The sequence below is a fragment of the Argiope bruennichi genome, chromosome 7 (genome assembly GCF_947563725.1).
Source record: "Argiope bruennichi chromosome 7, qqArgBrue1.1, whole genome shotgun sequence".
Taxonomy (NCBI): domain Eukaryota; kingdom Metazoa; phylum Arthropoda; class Arachnida; order Araneae; family Araneidae; genus Argiope; species Argiope bruennichi.
The window spans coordinates 38,128,082-38,149,222 of record NC_079157.1 but is presented as its reverse complement, the minus strand read 5'-3'; the positions used below and the strand labels follow the sequence as shown (position 1 = coordinate 38,149,222).

Here is a 21,141-nt window from a genome sequence, read left to right as displayed (position 1 = left end):
GACATTAAACATAACATACTGTTTAATATCATAATAAGCTTTGTAAGTATACTCCCAAATGTTGCAGAGTGATTAATGGTAACAAAGTATTGGTTGCGAGACCAGAAGGTTTCGAAGTTCGATACTTGATTCCACCGAAAAAGTCATAGGAAAAAAAAAAAAAATTGTGCCCGATAAATAGGTCGGGATTAGATGCCCCTTCCGCTAATGCTTCACGGAAACTTGGAGTGGGAGCGGCCGGCTAAGGTGTCGCCCTCGCCATCTGAACGCGATTCAAAATCACTAGGACCAATCTAAAATATTTTCAGTATTCAGTATTTCAGTATTCAGTTCAGTAATATTTCCAGTAAATATATTCAGTATATTTTCGAAATTAGATATAAATGTTACTAAGATAAAAGGTTAGCTAATTAAGAATCAGATATATATCACCAAATTGTGAAACAAATTTAATTTTTTAATTATATTTGCAATACTGCAAATAAAATAGACATTGAAACTTAATTAGATATAATAAAATCGTTTAATTATATGACAATGAAGCATTTTTTAACAGTTTATTCGCCTTGTATATCACGAACGCAATAAAAACCTGCGAGGGTGGTCTTCCCAAAACTTTCTTGTATATTCTGTAATAAACTTGTCACTCCAGAGAATGCCTTCAATGGCACTGGCGTACAACAATTACAAAATGTTAACCTTTGACACGTAGTTAATATTTTTTCTGAATCTATTATGTGATCTTTGACGAGATTTTTGGAGATTGATCCATCGCACGTGGTTAATAGTACATAAAAATCGAATTAGTGCTTTAGACACGTTTTTCTCAACCGATTTAAACAAAAATTTGACATAAAACTGCACTGATAGTCACAAAATTCCATACCAAATTTGATATATTTAAGTCATTGCGTTTTCGAATTATCGCGTTTACGTGTTGTAACATTTCCCCGTTTCCCAGTTTGATAAGACATTTACAGCCAGCTGTGTCGTCGTTGTTAATTACTAAACTCCTCGAAATAGCCATATGGTGGATCTTTTCACCTGGGTGGTTTCGCATCTGTTCATTAGTGACTACAGTGAAAGACCACATGTGGGAATTCCTCCTCCAAGAGCTATTGATAGTATCTTCAAAGAGAAAGGGGTGTCCAAACATCTGGATGCTAAATGTTTCTCATTGTGAAAGGACTATGATAACTCCATGTTCCAGAATAGTCAATTGTGAAAGGTGCATCACTAAAAGGGCCTTCCCACTACCGACTAGCACCGCTGAGGGAGCAAATTGCTGAACCCCGATTGGCCGAAAGAGAGCTCAAATGACCAATGTATATTAAGAGGCGGAGATTGTCGCCGAAATAAAGTGCGGAGATTTTTTTTAGGGAGAGGAGAAGAAACGAATTGGAGGCAGACTGTTGGACTACGCCCACGAGTTCGGTGTCCGAGAACTACCCCTGGAGTGATCGTGTTGACTAACAACCAGTTAGTTCCCTTTGGTGTTGTTTCTCCGTATTGATGGAGAACTGAGTTTCAAGATAAACCTTCGACTTCAACCGTTGTGTCTCCTACTACAGGTGTAAATAACTATTTATTTAACCAAGATTGGAACAAGTTGTTCTTTTGTATATATAGGGCTGTAAAATAATGAATTGTCTGGAAATTCTGCTTCGTTATTTGATCAGTCTAGATCAAGACATTACAATGTTTTCAAAAATACAGACCGAGCGACAATCAATCCCTTATTGGCCTTGACTCAAAATTCGACAGATGTCTACACTATAGATGTTAAATATGTGTACCAAATCTTATCTATCTAGCTGCCTTCGTTTTGTAGTAATCGTGTTAACTTATAAAATCTACTCAGGACTTCCTCTGAACAGATTTTATTCAAAATGTGATAGAAATCGGCAAATTTGGTGTAAAGACCGAATTTATATCGTCTAGTTCAAAACATTTTTGAGTTATCTTTGTCATAGACAGACGATCATTTTCTAAAAATGTTCTAATGCTTTGCGAACTTAGGGAGGTCTAAAATGAAGAGATTCGCCAAAATCTCTAGTTCGAATTTTTTGCAATTAATATACTTCCTCTATAACATGTATACGCTAAAGTAAAAATAGAGAAGTGTCTTTGGGATCCACTTCTGCCCAAAACATTAAAAAATGCAAGTTTTTCAAAACAAACAACTGATTAACATTATTGATGCCTCCTGGTATAATAGAAGGAGAATGTTTCATAGTGGCCTCTAACTTGGATTTGTTTCGGAATTTATCAGAAGAACGCCAATTAAGTTCTTAGAAAAAATGCCTCAGATTGACAATGGGTTGCTACAAAGACTAGCTTATGATCCTGCTAAGTCCAGCTCAAGAAAAAGGAACAGAGCTGCAATCGATAACATTTATTTAAATTTCCCGTTTGTTAAAAGACCATAAATTTCTAGCACCGTTGCCAATCTGAAAGATAAAAGTTTTTCAAAATTATTCCTATTTCGGGCCTAAATATCTACGATGAGCTACAAAGGCAGGAGGGTGGGGATTTCTGAAATTTTTTTCAGAATAAACAAGCAAAATAATTAAATAAACCAGTCTTCAATAATAAGGCATGATTCCATTAATTCCATTAAATTTCCCCATAAATAATTAAAATATTATTGTTACATATGGTACTTTACAAGTCCGTTGACGAACTGTCAGCGGTTTAAGCCGAGTTTGTGCTGTAGCTTCTGAGGGCAAAGGTCCGTGAGTATCCGAGGGCAGAAGTCTGACTTCTATACTCTGTATCACCCTAACTTGGCAGTAGAGTATATTCTAGGCATGCCGAATCGCAGTCGCTGTGAGGGAACTGGGTTACTTTAAAGTACAAAGTTACTAGAAATGCAAATCGCTGGCGAAACTTTATCTAGCAAATTTTTCGCCAAATAGTAAATATTTATTTACTTAATTATATTATCACTTTATCGCAGAATTAATTGTTTCCTTATTTTCATTATTTTTTCAATATTATCGATACATTATTTTAATAAAACATTAATGTTATTTCATTTCGTTTCATCGTTTCTCAAAAGAAAACCCCAAATCTTTAAATATTCGGTAAAGCGTAGTTCGGCTAATGTTTTTCGAAAAGATGTCTGTATAATCGTTCACATCTTTTAAAACTTTATCTAATGTTGGGATCTGATTTCTACGAAAATATGCATGGATTTTTCGTCAAATACAGGATAATGTAAAATCATCCTATTTTACAAGACCTGAATGTTTACCTACTGAATCTGATCATTTCTTTCCAGGGGTACTTAAAGAACTGGATGCCTTTATTTCTTTTTTCAAAAGGAAAACTGTTCATTGCGAAACACCTGTAAGGTGCGAAAATTTATCTACGATTTGATTGATAGAATCTTGAGGGTTTTCTCGGAGTCGAGAATAAACGTTTAATCTGTTTCTGCATGCTGCACTTTTTGTTGGTTTCACTCGTCTTGAAGGTGTGCACAGCGTAGTCGGTGATAACACTTTCTCTTTTTCAGACATTTTAGAAGTGAATAAAAATAACGAATCGAATAAATATTCAACAATCAAAACTAATAACTACTAATGTGATTAATAGTATCAAAAATATCAGCTGGTAAAAAAGCGAGAATAAAAAAGTACGAAAGATTATAACGGTTGCGAACTGAATGAAGCTGAGTTGGCGGAGAAGTAAAAGAAAAACGCGCCAAATATTTGACCTTGAAGACCGGTTCTAGCCAAAGTGGAATCCATTATGTCAATCTTTTAGCTTTATTCGTTCGCTTTATTTACAAACTACTTAACATATAAGCACTTCTAACTTGAGAATAATTTTAAATACATACTGATAAAAAAAGGATTTCTGTAATTTATGATATCATTTGATAAATTTCTGCGCATTTTAACTATTTTAAAGTCGGAATTGATGGGAAACTCTTTCTCAACGCGGAGCGTCACATTTTCTACCTTTTACAATACTGCCAAGTTAGGGTGAAACAGAGTATAGCTTATATGAAGATGACACTCACACACTCGCTTGCAAAACCCCTTTTTATAGGGGAGGGGGAGGCTCTTTCACACGCCTCACAGGGTAGAGAACAACCATGCCGAACCAGGACTCGAACCCGGTACGTCCAGATCACGGGAAGATGCGCTACACCTAGGCCAGGTCGCCGGTATTAAAATATTATTTCCACCATAAATAATTAAAATAATATTTTCATTAAGTTAAAGAGATAAAATAAATCAATAAAAATACCACATTTCATAACATTAGAGCTTTATGTACTCGTCTAAACTGGGACGATTTATTTTAATCCTCCCTTAAACGTGCCAACTCTAATCGTTATTCCAAATTATGTGGAAGTGCTCGTGTCTATGTTAAAGCAGCGCGCAACTCCAAAAAATCACAATGTTGCCATTTCCCATTGACAGTTTTGTTTGCTTACTTTTTCAAGATCAAAGAGTATAGATAGAAAAGAAATCATTGTAAAATTAGCCTCGAAATTCTGAACTTTAGCATTGTATAAACAACAATTTTTGAAATTATATATGTCTCCTATTTTTCGGCGCGAGTGCAAATAGCAGAAGCGAACTTTCTAGCAGGATAGAATTTGACATACATCAAGAAAGATTCATATCAACCTTCGGACCAAATTCGTCGATGGACAGATGTACTTAACGTACAAGTATGACTTAATTTCTTCAATATAAGTCAGCGGCAGGGGTCTCTCAAAACCTTCTAGCCTATACTCTCTAATAAAGGGACTATTCATCACCCCACCCCCATAAAATTGAGGCTCATAAAGCCGTGAATGTTTTGCAAGGCGGTGAGCAATACATAACAAATCTATACTACTATTATAAATGTGAAAGTTTGGATGGATGTTTGTTAGTCAATCACGCCAGAACGGCTGATCAGAATTGGATGAAATTTAGCTGAGAGATAGATTATAGTCTCGGATAGGACATAGGCTACTATTTATTCCGTTTAATTGGGTTGTTAATTGTTTATTAATTAAAAACTAACTTTCCCGCCAAAAATCGCCAAATAAGTAATGCTTCAGTTTTTTTTTTTTTTTTTTTTTTTTTTTTTTTTACCATGCTAATGAGATTAGGCTTAACATGATTTTGACTATTATTTCAAACGATTCTCTTTATTTTCTTAGTGTTCGATACATTTAAAATTAAACATTGTTAATTAATTGATCTTTCGAATTCATTCTGAAGTACTTTTGAATTAAAATAAAACTGAAAAAAGGGAATTAAAAATTTATAATCTATATTGCGTTACCCCAACTGGGGTAGAAAATTGATACATTTGTGTTGCCCCAATTGGCGTTGAAAATACACGCATGCGCAGGTGTAACAGAAGATAATTGCTACAAATTCCAATCTATTTCCACGCGCACGAAGTCGTGGGTAAAAACTAGTATTAATCATAAACATTAATTTAGCATTTTTACTGAATCTATCTATGATCTTCGACTATATCCCTCTTTTTTTTGTAAATTAACAATCTTCTGGCAGGCATTTAATACGCAAGTACCCGAAAATCGAATTTGAATGTTTTTTTTATCTCAGTCGATTGAAATTAAAACATTATATAGAACTACAATTGTAATCAGAAGATGACAACCCAAATTCTATCTATTTGGGTCTTTGCTTTTCTGAATTACTGTGCTTACAAGCATGCGAAAGAACCGACCGACTGACGGTCAAGCCGTTGACTGATTTGATTAAAAATTCTATAAAATCTATTTTAAATGCTAAACCTGTGTACAAAATTTTATTTACCTAGCTATTTATCTTTTGTACCTATAGTATTCGTTTGTACATGATTAGATATATGAACTTAGTATAATTGAAAAGATACTTTTACAAATATTAAACTAGCATAAAAATCATTTTTCTGCTATTATCGGAAACGGAAAATGCCAAAATTAGTACTTTGATTAATGAAAATTCTATTTAAAAAAAATCGCTCTAAGATGTATATTTCTACTCTCCTAACTAAATATGTGTCACGGTATATATAGCCTGTGGAAGGAGCAACAAATACACATATACTCATCTTTATTGTTAGAAGAGATTAGGGATGTAGCTGTAACGTGTAAATGTCTTAAAAAGCTGATATATATAAATTATTCCCTCCAAACAAAATATTAATTAAATCATTGATATAACATTGCATCGCTTAACCCTTTCTAGGGCCGTGGGAACTATGCTTCCCACCAAATTTATCAATCTCTGTATGAAATTATGTAGGTTGGCTTAAGTTCTGATAAATTTTTTTAGAAAGACAGAAACTTAGATGCCTCAGTTCTTTATCTCACACAAAATAATGTGCCTTGATTTTTCACTTAATTATTAATTAACCAAATTAATGAATTAATCAAATTTAATTTATCTAATAAGCTAAATGAATCCCTTTTCTTATTCTAATTTCAAGCCTAAAAATATTTAAGCATATTATGACTAGAAAAAAATGGCCCTTTAAAGGGTTAAAGAAATGGATTTAAATTAATACATAAAGGAGCACATAAATTCAGGACTGGATTATCAAATTAGGCATGTGTCTAGGACCGCCGATGCACATGCTTATCTGCCACAGATATGAACTGCCCTTTCAATATACTCCCAAGTATTCGACCTAATGGGGCGAAGAGTGAGCCGGATATGGCGGAGTTCTATGAATTCATTTCTTTGCCCACTAATACCAGAAAACAAAGTTTTTATACCGAAACTCACTATTATAATGCGTATTTTCTCACTTCTTATTGAGTAATAAGCTCTCCATTTATCTCCGTGAACGCAGCCGCGGCCAGATAAATCACAAAAGCAGTTGCCGGTAAAATGTCGAGTTAAAATAGAAGGCTTTGTACTGGTAGTTTATATATGTATAATACTGTACTGCATGTTTTAAGAATTTATTAGAGAAAGATTAAGTTAAGGATATATGCTTTTGAAATTTTAACATAAATTCTGTAATGTCCCACTTAAAAGCAGGAAACATAAATAAAACATTAATGTAAATCGTAGGCCTAGTTCTTAAAAAAACTGGCACCAACTGGTTTTATTTTTTATTGATAAATGATTACACAGATATGAAAAGGTAAGATAAAAGTCAAAACTTACAGTTTTTAAGTTTTTATAAAGTACTTAATAGACACCTTGCATTCCACATTTAATTATGTTAAAAGAAAACTAGACCGGATACTCAGGAGTGTACTGTATATTAATTTTATGCATTCATTTAATTTACAAGAGTAAGTCTCTACATTCAATCTCAATCATAATTATTATTAATATTAAATTAAGTGTTGAGTAAATGCAAATCATTATTCAAATATTCTTACTTAGATTTTATAAATCTAACATTGTTTAATTTTTTTAAAAATAAATATACAGTTTTAGTCTACACAAAAATATTTGATTCTATAATTAAAAAGTATTTAAATTGAGTTCCATTTTTTTCCTGTTTAATTTAAAATTATTTTATTGAGAAATATTGACACAAACTCTCTCAAAAAGCCTAATTAAATGATCTGTTAGATTATCAGAATTTTCTGCATAAAACTGCTTACAAAAATTAGTAAGAGCCTTACAAAATAATCTGAGGTAGGAAGCCAAAGATTTTTTAAAAGGGAGCTAAGAGATTTGCAATGCCTAATTCGACTTAATACGACCTTGCATCTGTGGAATAGATATGCTTATCCTTGGCTGCTACAAAATGATAAAGATGGGGACAATTTTCTTTTGAGCTACCATTACTTAATTATTATATGTGTTGTTGTAGTTGTCAGTAATAAAAATGACAGTAAGTGATAAATATGGAATACAAGCATCATGATAAATATAAAATAGCATACCATATTAATCACCTTAAAAGCATAATCCAGAAAAATTGGTTTAAAAAAACCATACAATTCTCAAGGATCATCCAGTATTCAAAATTAATCAAATACGTACGACATCCTTGAAACAAAAATTCCACAATTAAATTAAACTTTTTTGAAGACACCATAAGAGCTGGTTAAGCATTTATTATAATGAGCTAGCACAGAATGTGGTTATTACTTTCGTGGTAGTTATGTGGGTAATTTTTCTAAGAATTATCTACCATTCATATCTACTATTTCCTTCTTTCATAATAATTTATTTTTTTAATTCAGTATGTTACATTACATTATTTTTCTATTGATAAGAGTATTTGTTTTTTACAATATTTTTCCAAGTTTTACCCATTTTTATTAATACTTTTTAAGAAAATTCTATATTTTGGCATTCTTAAATATTTTAGAAGACAAAAGTATTTTCAAATATTACCATTTTTTTCTAAGTTACAAAGAAAATATTTTACAAACAGTTAGTAAACAATTTTATTAAAAAATAAAAAAATGCTAATTTTTTCAGAAATTTTCAGTCAATATGTTTTGCCAAATGTAAATAATGTTCCATATTTGTATTCCTTCTATCTGTAAAATTTTATTTCACGTTGGCTGCCCATTAAGCCAGTTCGAAATGTGCATTTTATACATTGTTATAAGAAATAAAAACATTTGTTGGTCAACAATATCTCGCAAATATGGAATGTCACTATATTCCGGACGAATGTTTTTGAAAAATAATGTAAAATACTTTAATTTTTGAAGGAAAAAAAAAATTATGTAAGCAAATTATGCCAGCTAAATGAAGTATTTTTTTTAATTGGAAAAAATTAGGGAAGGACAAAAGAGATATAGAATAAAGTGCTTTTAGTTCAGAAGTTTATCAAATGGTTTGTTGGAAATTTTGCAGATAATTTATGTCATTTAATTCTTGAATTAAAAACAAAAAAAAATGTATTTGTACTCAATAGTTTAATATTGATGTTCAAATGACAAATAAAACAAAATTTCAATTTATTTTGTTTCCTGTCTTTTTTTTAACATTATGAAGCATTAAAAACAATTGTATGTTATTTCTAAATGAACAGATTGTTTATTCTCCCATTCTGAACTGAAAAAGATGTTACCAAATTTGGATAAAAAATATGCACTAAGTTTAAGTTACTTTATGTGATTTATTGCAAAAAAAAATTCTATCAAAATTTAATATTTGAAAAAAATAACATTAGAGCATATATTATGTAAATATAAAAATCATGATAATGATAATCAAACTTAGAAATAAAAAAAAGTTTTATGGGGGGGGGAGAGAATCTGCCTAAAAATTAGGAATATTAAATAAAAAAAGTAATATTTTTCGGAAAAAAAAATCTTTTTAAACATAGTTACTTAAGTGACTATATGATAAAAGTTGAAAATAGTAATGTGAAAATTAAAAAATATAATTATGAAAATTTTAAGTGCAGACCTTTCTTTCTCTTTTTCAAAAGCTTATGACTGGAGCACAATAAAATTATACGTGCAGTAAGGCATCTTTTATCATAGAATAAATAAGGCAGAATTCAAATGCAATAACCTAATGATTATGGATTCACCTTATATTCCTTTCCTAATCCCTTTCTTCTAAACTGATTTAATATATATTTAAACACTCAGCTTTAAAATTATTATTAAAAAATATCTTCATTTATCTTAATTTCTTACCAGCTTCTCGAATCCATGATAAATTATTAAAAATTACATTTTTGTGTAACTTAACATTCTAATGCAGCATTTAATGCAAAAATTTTGATTACTAAACAGTAAAAGGACTATTCTTCCTTTTAGCAGTACTTATTTTAGTTATTGAGAAATATGTTTATCTAGCTGATGAATCATAATGCCTCTAAGCATGCCAGAAAATTCTTTTGTGCAATAAAAATCATAACAAAGTCCATTAAATTACAATCTTCAGCTAATTCAAACATTTCCAATCCAACTTCATCTGTAATTTAACTTTTCTTAGGTCCTTGAATTTTCAATTATCTTATTGTAAAAATATTTTCTATAATATGAATCTATATTAGGCAATTTGAATTGGAAAATAAAAATTGAAGAAAAATGCATTTCTGAATTATTTTTACTATCTAGACACGCCAGTATTTTGTATTATTGGCAACTGAAAGTAAATTATTTCTTTAAAAGCCCTAATCCAATAATTTTACTCTGAATTCAACAACAACAACAAAAAAAAAAAAAAAAAAAAAAAAAATTACTTTACATAAGATAGTTTACCTTGTACTTTTGTACAACTGTTGCAGCCGAAGAGCTACATATTGTTTATTAATATCACTTGCATATTAATAGAAATTATTTTTTAAACAGTTATTACTTTATTTAAATTTCTTACTCCTAAATTATTAATTACATAATACATATTAAAAATATTGAATATCGAAAATAAAAACATTTGCTAAGATTTTTAGCTTTAAAATATTTGTTTCCACTTATTATATTTTTTAGATTTGTTTTTCTAACTTGAATTATAGTTACGATTCCAGCTGCTTCAAAATAATTAAATTCCACTAACCTTTCGAAGTATAATGTTAAAACTTTTTTTTGCATCTTAAATATATCCAATAAAATAGGAAATATATCAATACAAAACTTTTATTTTTGTAATAGCCACATATTATTTTTGTAAAATAATATAAAGTCGATAACAAATGAAAAGTATGTTAATAAATACAGAGTTTGTAAAAATACATTCAACAGTATTAAAAAATAAATGAAATCAATGAAAAAAGAATAAAATATTGTATTGAAGAAGCATGAGCAATTGCCATTATAGATTATTTATCTTTTTTTTTTTTTTTTCTTTTTTCAAACACAGTAAAAGCTACAAGCATCAACAAAAAGTCTCTTTAGTAACTGAAATGTTATTTGAAATAATTTCAAAAAATCAAACAAATTTAAACCAGAGGAATTTTTAAAAATTCTTGCAATGAAAAATTATAAAAAACTGAAAGGGGAAAAAAAAAAGCAAACATTTTTAAATTTTTTAAAGTGTAGGTGCTGTTCTTTCTTTTTCAGCAGTTCTTCGCTTTACATCCCAGTTATAAACTCTTGCCATATCTTAAAAACTGAATCAAGGAATCAATTTCTCTATTTTATACATCTTTTAAAAATACACTATGAACAAATAAAAATAGAACTCACAATTAGTTTTCACAAAGCTTTGAACAAATAAAATGTACACTAAAAGGGTTTGAACAGTTAATAAAATATCAACTATACAGGCTTTAAAAAAAAAAAAAAAAAAAAGTTCAATAAAGAACTCTAAGTAGAAAAACAACATTACACAAGTACTCATATGCACAGAGAAATTACTAATGAATAAAAAGATGAGAATTTAAACATTCAATGGATTTTAACAGTTTTAAATAAATTTCAGCATTTCAAATAAAGAATGATAAACTATATCCAGCATTGGATGGTATTTATTTTTTTCTCCTTATTAAAATTCTGTGGAGTCATTTTAAGTAATAAAATATATTTATCATTGTTTTGTCACTGAAATATTACTGAAAATCTAATAATTTAATTCAGAAATCAAAAACAAAAAACATTTCATTATGCAATAATTGCATTTAATATTTTTTGCCAGGCTCATGTGGATTCATCTCCCCCCCCCCCTTTTTTTTTTAACTCGGAACATACAAGTCTTATGTTCATTCATTTGAAAAGGTCTTTCTGTGGCTCATTTGAGATGAGATAACGGCACAAAAGCATTCCAATGTTTTAATGCAAACAGTGAGAAATATACAAATTCTGTGAAAATTTTTTTCACCACTCTGAGCAAACATTCCTTCATGATTTAGTGGAGGTATGAAGACTCATTAGAAAACATTTCAAACTATCTTAGTTTTAATTTAACTGGCTGAAATATAGAAATTAAATTATACATTAATCCATCAATTTTGGAAACTCAATTGAATAACTCAGCCTGCTTTATTTAGAATGGAAGATTGCCAGTATTTGCTATTTTAGATTTTGATTAAATTTTTCTTTATCTAACCATAATTTCATATTAAAGTTTTAAAACATAAGATTTAAATTTCATATCAATTGGTCCATTAGTAAAATTATTTAAGCAACGCAACTCCACTTTACCAGTAATGACTTAGTTGGGGTTAGTAATTCTCAAATGTTGACTGGAGAAGATTCAATTCCATCATATTTGTAATTTAATAAGTTGATAAAGAATATGAAATATCACATCAAATGACCTATTTTTAAAAAGTGTTGAAGTGAATTTACATCCAAACTATTAAACAGAAGTAGATTCTTTAACCCCCTTCCCCTGCCAACCGTTTTAGTGAGCCATTGAAAAATAGCAAATTCAATCAAAATCACCTCGGTCATTCAGAAGGATGTTGGAATGTATTATATATACATAGATATGTTAAACGATATACATCTTTCTTCTAGAGAAATATTTCAAATTTTAATACTGTTCCTTTGTCTTTCTGAAATTGTTTGAACTAAAATTACTCCTTCATGGATTGGACTTTAATGCAATTTCTTTTAAAAGTACTGAATCAATTATAATTTATAGATGCTGGGAATTTCTCATTTTTATTTTAGGTGTATTTATTTCTATAATTTTTTATTCTTTTAGATGTTTCTTTTTCCAGAGGAAAGATAATTTAATAAGAGTTTTTAGAACGCAAATTTTCAGATTTCGATTTCAAATTTTAATTCTACATAGATATGTGATAATTTCCACCTTGAATGACTTCCCTAACTGAAGACACATAAATAAAATTTCAACATAGATAATAGTATATCTTTCATTAATGAAAATTCTAAATTATTATTGTAAAATTATATAATTTTCATTAGAATTGTCTCAATTTACACAAGCAATTTTTAACTGGAATTGAAAATTAGGATTCAATAGCATAACAATTATTTGAATGTAATTTTACTTATAGAGTAACAGATTGTATTTAGAGGACAATTTTTCAAATTTCTCTCCTCTTTCAGTGTGATAAATTGCAAAAAGAAAAAAAAAAAACAATCTGCCAAGAGACTTACTTTTGAAACTCTGAACTTTTTCTTTTTTTAGAAAATAATAAATCAAATAGACTATATGTATATATATCCTGTAAAGCAAAGTATAAGCATTTATAATACCACGAAAAAGGATACTGACTTCTGTAGTGGTCAATTGATCACGTAAAAAGTCAAGATCGTTTTCTAACTGAGTAAGATTTTTAGTAGCAGTCTGTAAATTTTTTGATAATAAAGCTTCTGCATCCTCTAAAGTATATTCCAACATAACATTTGCCTGAATAATAAAAGAAAGGGAACAAATTATCAATCAAAGTATGATAACTAAAAAAAAGGGGGGGGAGGAGAAAAGAAAGAAAATGAAACCTACCCCAAGCCATAAACCAACTTTATTTGTAGGTGGCACTTTTGCTTTTACATAAAGATCATCACAAATCATAAATTGAGTATCAACAGTATCTTCTGTATCCTATTTCAATAAAAAATATAAATATATATGTACATATCCATTGGTATTCAGGAATTAAAATAGCAAAATTAAAGCAATATAATATTTCAAATAGCAATTTGGGTTTAACATTTCTTCTCAGGATATTGGAAATAAATAAAGCAAATTATGTAATTTGTTTTACCACAAACTCAGTACAACAAATATAACATTCCCACAAAGAATTAATAACAGACTTTATAAAATTTGTCTTGGAAAAATATAAGTAGTTAAAATTATTATTTCAACTATTCATATACCTTGTCTAGATTACTTATTTTGCTATTTGAGTTAAATTACAAGAATATGCAAACAACATGTTAGAAGATAAAAATTTATAACTTAGAGAAGCAAATAACATAAAATATTCAAATGAATGCTAATTGCCAAAAGATTCAAGAATTTATTTCATTAAGAACAATACTTACTTGTTTAGCTTTAAGTAGTTTTAACATATCTAGTGATGTTTTGATATCAGGGATCTGACGTTTCAATCTAAAAATAAAAATCATGCATAATTTCATTAGTAACTTTTTTCCTTTTAAAAAAAAGTTTTCAAAAGATTTTTTTCTTTTTTTACACAGAATTTTAAATAAAAGTCATTCTTTAAAAGAAACAAAAATCAAGGTGTTTTTTTTTACAAGCTTATTCTTAAGTATAAAATAAGATAAGAATTTATCTTCTAAATAGGCCAATATGTTATTTTTCCATGGTTGGTTTCAGAATTAGTATTCATACTTATTTTTTTATATATATATTTGGTGCAACATGACTTTTTTTAGCCCATAAAATCCCAAAAATTCAATTTATATTTATCCCCAAATTTTCTTAAAACATCATGGGCTTTTAAACAAAAGAAATTAGTTAAAATTCATAGTAATTTTAAAAACAGTATTTTCAAAACACATTTCTCAGAGGCAAATGACATTAATGGATAAAAATAATTTATTGCTTAAAACAATTGTTCTGGATGATTTTTACTTGACTCAATGTGCCATGTTCATTCAACGATCAGCAGGCTTACACGGGGTGGGGGATGTAGTATATTTATAATAAAGTTCCATTTTAAAGCAGCACTGGAGCTATTTAGCAATGGATTTCCTAATTATGAATTGTGGTAGATGGTGAGGACACTTCAGCTGTATCTTGCCCAAAAAACTCAGACTACATCATTGGGAGAAAATTCAATCACAATGGATTTTACATGCACCAGATTCTCTTTCCTCAACAAAGACATTATCACCAAGCCATGATAATGGAAAGAAAACCACACATGGAATGAAAACCATATTACAGAGAAATTTCATACATACTGCAATTTGCTAAAACAATAACTATTTATACAAATTTTTATACTGATTAACTGATGAAACTTTGAAAAAGTCCTTTAATTTTCCCTCAGAACTCACAATTGTTCATTTTATTATATTTTTTAGTGCAGCAATTTATTTTCAATCAACATAATATTGATTATTTCTCTTTTTTATTGTAAAAAAAAATCATGAGTTTGTTCTTTGGGAATGGTATAAATGATAAGACAGAAAAATTTTTTATTTGTCATAATTTTTTTTTTAATTTCTTCTCAATCTCTGTTATGAAGAGTAGTAATATATTTAGAATTAAAATCAAAATTGGCCTTCCTTTGTATAGTTTAATGCTTTTTATATGCTTTAAATATAAAATTTATATTTAAAACTAGTTTACACTTTTCCAAACATCAGGAAATGCCTTTTAAAAAATTCCTCTTGGCAAGGGAAGGCAAAGGTAGATTCCTATACATTTAAGTTACTATCTAGCAACACAAATTGTTGATGCTAGAAGCAGTTAAAATTAGGGTTAGGAAAATCATTTTTCAGCTCCTAACTTCTAAGATATTACAATTATAGAAAAACTTTAAATACAAATGTTGTTTGTCTTAATGACATGCTAATTTGGCTAACTGTATTTACTTTTCTATCTTCAGAATTAAGAAAGTTATAATGAAATAAAGAATTTCCTTCAACCACTATTTTCAACCCCTTTGAGCTAGATGCGCCATTTAAGAACTTATACGAGATTTTTACATTTCTAACAACATATTCCAAACTAGTTAAAATCTAAACAAAATTATTCTAGTTATCCTTGTTCACAAGATAACATGGACAAAGCATTGCAAGCATATTATATATTATATGTAGAGTGGTTTTGAGTTCTAGGGACCATGATTGGTAAAGAAGAAAGACATTTTTCCGAAGTCTTGTCATGAGAGCCACTGTAATAGGTAGTCTTCCTATAGGAATCCACCTAAAGGTGCTGGTTATAAATATATGTGCAAACTTTATCTAAAATTCATTTCCTTCCTTACTAAAAACAAACAAATATATTTCTCAAAGTATGACATCTATCATAATGTGTTCTAAATATAGTAACCATACTGTAAAACATGGGATCTTTGCATATTTTACAGCATAGGGTTTGCTGTTCTCCAAATATAATGTGGTTGTTTAAGAGGTAATAAAAAAAATCCATCAAAAACTATTTTCTTTAATGCATTTATAAAATACTAGTCATCTCTTCTTTATTCCTCAACCTATTCTTGTATTTTTAAACTTTGCTAGACAATTCCTTCCAAATTGTTTGTTATTTTCATCTATCTGTCACTTGCCATCATTTTATATTACAATAATCAGGGCCGTGTGGAAATTGCTATGAAACATATTAACATTTCATTATATATCATCAGTTTATCATTTAATCAAAACAAAAAAAATTGCTAAACATGACCTGCTTATGTTAAAACTGAAAATGAGTTTTAGTAATATCAATTTGTGAAAATATTAATACATTGAAAGAAATATTAAGTAGCTTAATTATTTATTATTACTTCATGCCTTAATATTTACGAAACTTGTCAAAATGCCCTCAATAATTTAAAAGAAAACAATTTCCATATTTAAAAAAAAATGTCTTTCAATTCACCATTTTTAAAATCGTAATCAACAATATAGACTTCATAAGTGCTTTTGATTTATTTTTTTGGGACTAAAATAATATTTGATTAAAATGATTTAGAAAAAAAGTAGTAATCATTAAGGGGAAAAAAGTGGATGTTATTTTTTTAGACATTGATTAATAAAAACAATTGACATTGATAAATTTTTTTAGACATTGATCAGCAAAACAAGAACCTGTCTTACAAATTAAAAAGTGTTAAAGCAATTCAACAATTCAAATTCAAGTAATTTCACAATTAGCAATAAATAATAAGATTCTAAATGAATTCAAAGTGAATAGCTATGGCACTAGAACTTAAAATACTATCATTTCACATAGGCTTTAGATTGTCATTTCTCGAAGAGGCATTTTTATTTCCACTTGAAGATAAAATGTATAGCTATTCAGATGAAAAATAAATACATAGGTTTAGAATTGATTAATTTTTTACCTATTGATTACAAATCGAAATCCCAAAAATCAATTATCACTCTTTTAAGAAAATTATTTGAATTATTAAACTAAATAACAGAAAGAGAATATTTACGTTCGTTTCTTTCTAAAAAGATTCATTTCCATAAATTTATATTTGCTATGTTGCTCATCTAAGCGCTTTAGAACTAGTTCTGCATTTTCTTGATTTTCTTCTTGTCTCATAAAGTTATCAACATCTTCCTGAAAGTGTAAATATATAATTATATTTCAGTTGCCACAAAAATATGCAACAAATGAATGAAGCTAAACTTAGAAATCTGCATTATGGAATTAATTCCCAATAATATTTTAATATTTTTTAAATGCAAATGTAACCATTATAATCTCTGGAAGTAACGAATACAAAAAAATGCATCACATATACTTTCATGCATGCAACAAAATAGGGGGGGGGGATAGATATGAAATACCATTTTCAGATTTTTAAAAAAATTAAATGAGAAATTATAAATCTTTTGAGTTGCCAGCATTGTGATTTCACTATCAAATTCTGTATGATATATTATTTAAATTATACTCAATGATTCATAATGTTAACAAAGATGTAGACACATTTAAACAGAACTGCAATGAATTTGAAAAACATTATGTGCATGTTGTAGTCTCTGTATTTTAAATCTGTCATAACATTATACTATGAGTGATTTAATTAAATGAATCTTGGTAAAAATATAGATTTTTTCATTCAATACTAACTTTGATATGTTGCGCTTATAATTGTTGTATCATCTGAAAATCAAATCAAATACCTCTGAAACAGAGAAAACCCAAAATTAGGAAAGCAATATATAACTAGTTCAGTATTTTCAGGCTGTTTGTGAAGCTTACTGGGAACAGGCAATCAATACATAAAGAGGATAGATGACATACATTGGAACTTGATCATGATAATGATAAATATGATCCACAAGTTGAATTATCATTTGTCAGTAATAAATACTTATAATTATGTGAAGAAAAACCAAAGTAGCAACATCATTGGTGAATGGCATCACATGCATTTCTACATCTAATAGCATAGATATCTCAATGAGATAAGACAAATTTGATTTTATAATATAATTAATTATCCAGGATAAAATATTGATAAATAAGTCTTAAAATAAAGTTTTACCCTAAAATATCAAATACTTTAACAACCAAATTGTTTCCTAAGAATATTAGCTTTCCTTGTTATTAAACTAAATAATATGGAATGCATAACAGTTAACAGTTTTATTTTTGTTGTTTGATAAGGCAGAATAATATAAACCTAATAGAAATGAAAATTTATGAAAAAAAGAAGAAATTGTCTTTTTCTATGCCTGCTTTTGAAACTAAGCATTTTAAATATTTTGAGCGAAAAATTTACCCATGGTAAAATAATAGGCTAGAAGAATTAAAAAATTTGCAATTATTCATATATATTGAATGAAAAAATGAATGAACAATTTAATGATGATGAATGTTCCCTCATTATTGAGAGAATTTGTCTGCAGAAAGTTTTTAATCTGGATCACTAAGAATACTATTTACCTACAACATTTCATTTAATTATACAGCAAATTTTATTAAAGATTAATCAGTAATTTCTGTACCCCATGAGCAACTAATTATGTTTAAGTTAATATTAATTCATCTGTAAAAAATTGAGGAGATTCCCACTTTAATAAAACTGAAATTAATGATACATCACATACTCAGCCATTATAGCTTTTGCCCATAAGGTTGAATAGTTTTAGATAATACAGGTAAAAGAAACAAAACAAATTTTTAAAGTTGCAGACCAGAATGCTCTGCATTATTTATGTAGTGCATTAAATATGAATTTATTTTTTACTAATATTCAGTTTGAAAAGTTATGTTTTTATACTTTTAAAATTGTAATTTTTCTTTTGATAAATGCCAATATAGATTTATCAAAGCAAAATCATACATCACAATTTTCTTAAAAATTACTAGAATAAAATAAGTGCAACTTGCTGCTAACTACTGGACAATTAAAGACAAGAATATTTAAAGAATTTTATTGTTTATAAAATATGAGAAAATCTGCTGATAACTGGCAACATTATTAATATATTATTAATAATAAATTAAAATTTAAACTCATTCATCAAAACACTCATTTGCATGCTTTTCCCAGTACTAAAATTAAGATTAAAACAATGTTTCCACTGTACATACATTCTGAGATGGATTTTCATTGCTACTTTTATTTCGTGTATATACACATAATTTGTTTTGTCTTATTCAATTAAATTCACACTTTCTGGTCTTATCAAATAAGTAGGTGAAATTTAAAAATATATATACGACTTTCACATTAATATTTAACAGCTTAAAAAATCAATAATCTAAGCGAACAAGCTGCTTGTCAAAGTACAGGATGGTTTGCCATCATTGACAAGCATTGATATATTTACTAAATATATCAATGATATATATAATATATCATTGATATATATATTACTAAATAAAAAAAAAAAAATGGTTGAGCAATCATTTATTTTATAACTTATAGAATAATTTAAAAAAAGGTGCAAAGGTAAACTTTTTTTAATCTAGTAATATTTTAAAGTTGATTTTCCTTTCTTGAATATATTATTTTCTTCCACATAATTATAAAATTGATTGCAAGATAAAATTGTTCACTTGTCTCTACTAACAACCTGTCACTTTTTGTACGACCATTGAGTTCTCTTTATTTTGGAGTGTTATAAAAAGTCCATTGTCAGCTGAGATGGCAGCAAAATTCAACACAGCTTTATATTAGACATAGCTTTCGATCATTATATTTTGTATCACCAAACAACTTTAGTCATTTCTCTTACAAGTTCAGTTTCATTCTTGTTTTACAGGTTTTAGTTGGTATTATTATTTTTGAAATAATCTTTAAAGTATAAAAACTAGTTGAGCAGAATCTCAGGGTTACTGATATTGATGCTTCTTACTCATAAACATACAATAGTACGTATATACTGGTTACTTCATGCAGAATTTATTAACCATCACCACAGCATTTGAAGTAAACTGAATGACTCGTTCTGACAGCACTTTGGTAGGAACTATAATTGAGAGTCACAATGACTTAGGCTTTGGTACAAGCTTTACCGTAAGTGGTATGCTCAATAAGAAGTATAGAGATTGCAAGCACAACATTATTTACCAAGGAAGAAAGAATCAACCACCAAAAAGGATGCTTCTTATCCTCATTTTTAAGGTGCCTCCTAGTGAAAGCAGAATTTAGTAAGAAAGTAGGATAAAAATGGGGAAAATAATGAAGCAGGACTAGATAAAGAAATACGATGGCAATTTCATATATTTGAGACATACAGTAACCTTAAAAAAATACACTTAGTTCAAACATGGAATTAAATATAACTATCCCATAATAAAGATGCAGGGCATTAACAGATTAATGTAGATATTCCAATACACATACGTTTAAAAGAACTCCACACACAATAAAAATAAAAAGAATTTTCATGAGATATTAGTATTTTGATATTAGATTAAAATTACCTGAAATTTCTAAATGAATAGTTTATGGCTAATTAATCATAAATATAAACAGAATAAGTTAATGAATACTATTTTTGAAATTCAAAATTTTGTATACATAAACTATGATTTTTGAAACTATTTAAGTAATAATTAGATACTGTAGTGGCTTCCTTAGGTAAGAGATATCCTATAACATAACACATAGATTGATTTTATTCTAAAATAAATAAAGAGTCCATTATGATGAGGAAAAATAATATTTAGCAGTAAAACGCTGATACTGCAAATATATATATATGATCATGTTATTTAAGAGAATTTGTACTAATGCTTTGAGCAGAACATAGTATCGCAGATTTAGGGATTTATTTCATATAATTTATTCAGATAATTCAAAACCACATTTAAACATATTTTAGCTTCCATCTATATATAATAATAAAATAAATTGCAGCAATTGAAGAAGATTACTTACAAGAAAAATCGCAGATGGAATTCCTAGGCTGTTTTTAGTCCCATCGCTTTTATTTGATTCGGTTGCAGTGCTCATTTTGTAAATAACGTTTTGAAAAAATAAGTGTTAGGCTTTAGTATAAATCAAAAAAGATTTTCAAATTTTTCGAGAAAAAAAAATCACACTACACCTCGCCGCTTAGAGAAAATATGGTTTCAGAAAAGAATCGTTACTGAAAGATACTTCAGAACTCCAGAAACTAAAGCCGATACGTAATAGATGAAACCGCAAAACCAGTTTCAT

The 21,141-nt window shown here is 28.4% G+C and overlaps 1 protein-coding gene across 1 annotated transcript; it reads right to left on the bottom strand.

The window, feature by feature from the left end:
* Positions 1 to 10,521: 10,521 nt before the first annotated feature.
* On the bottom strand, positions 10,522 to 21,112 carry LOC129975676 (prefoldin subunit 3-like). The gene is made up of 6 exons (XM_056088797.1): positions 20,860 to 21,112; positions 16,951 to 17,078; positions 13,859 to 13,925; positions 13,314 to 13,412; positions 13,082 to 13,220; positions 10,522 to 11,002 (listed from the first exon to the last, which is right to left on the bottom strand). Exons 1-6 carry the CDS (start codon positions 20,932 to 20,934, stop codon positions 10,929 to 10,931), a joined length of 582 nt encoding a protein of 193 aa, XP_055944772.1. The 5' UTR covers positions 20,935 to 21,112; the 3' UTR covers positions 10,522 to 10,928.
* Between the last annotated feature and the right edge of the window lie 29 nt (positions 21,113 to 21,141).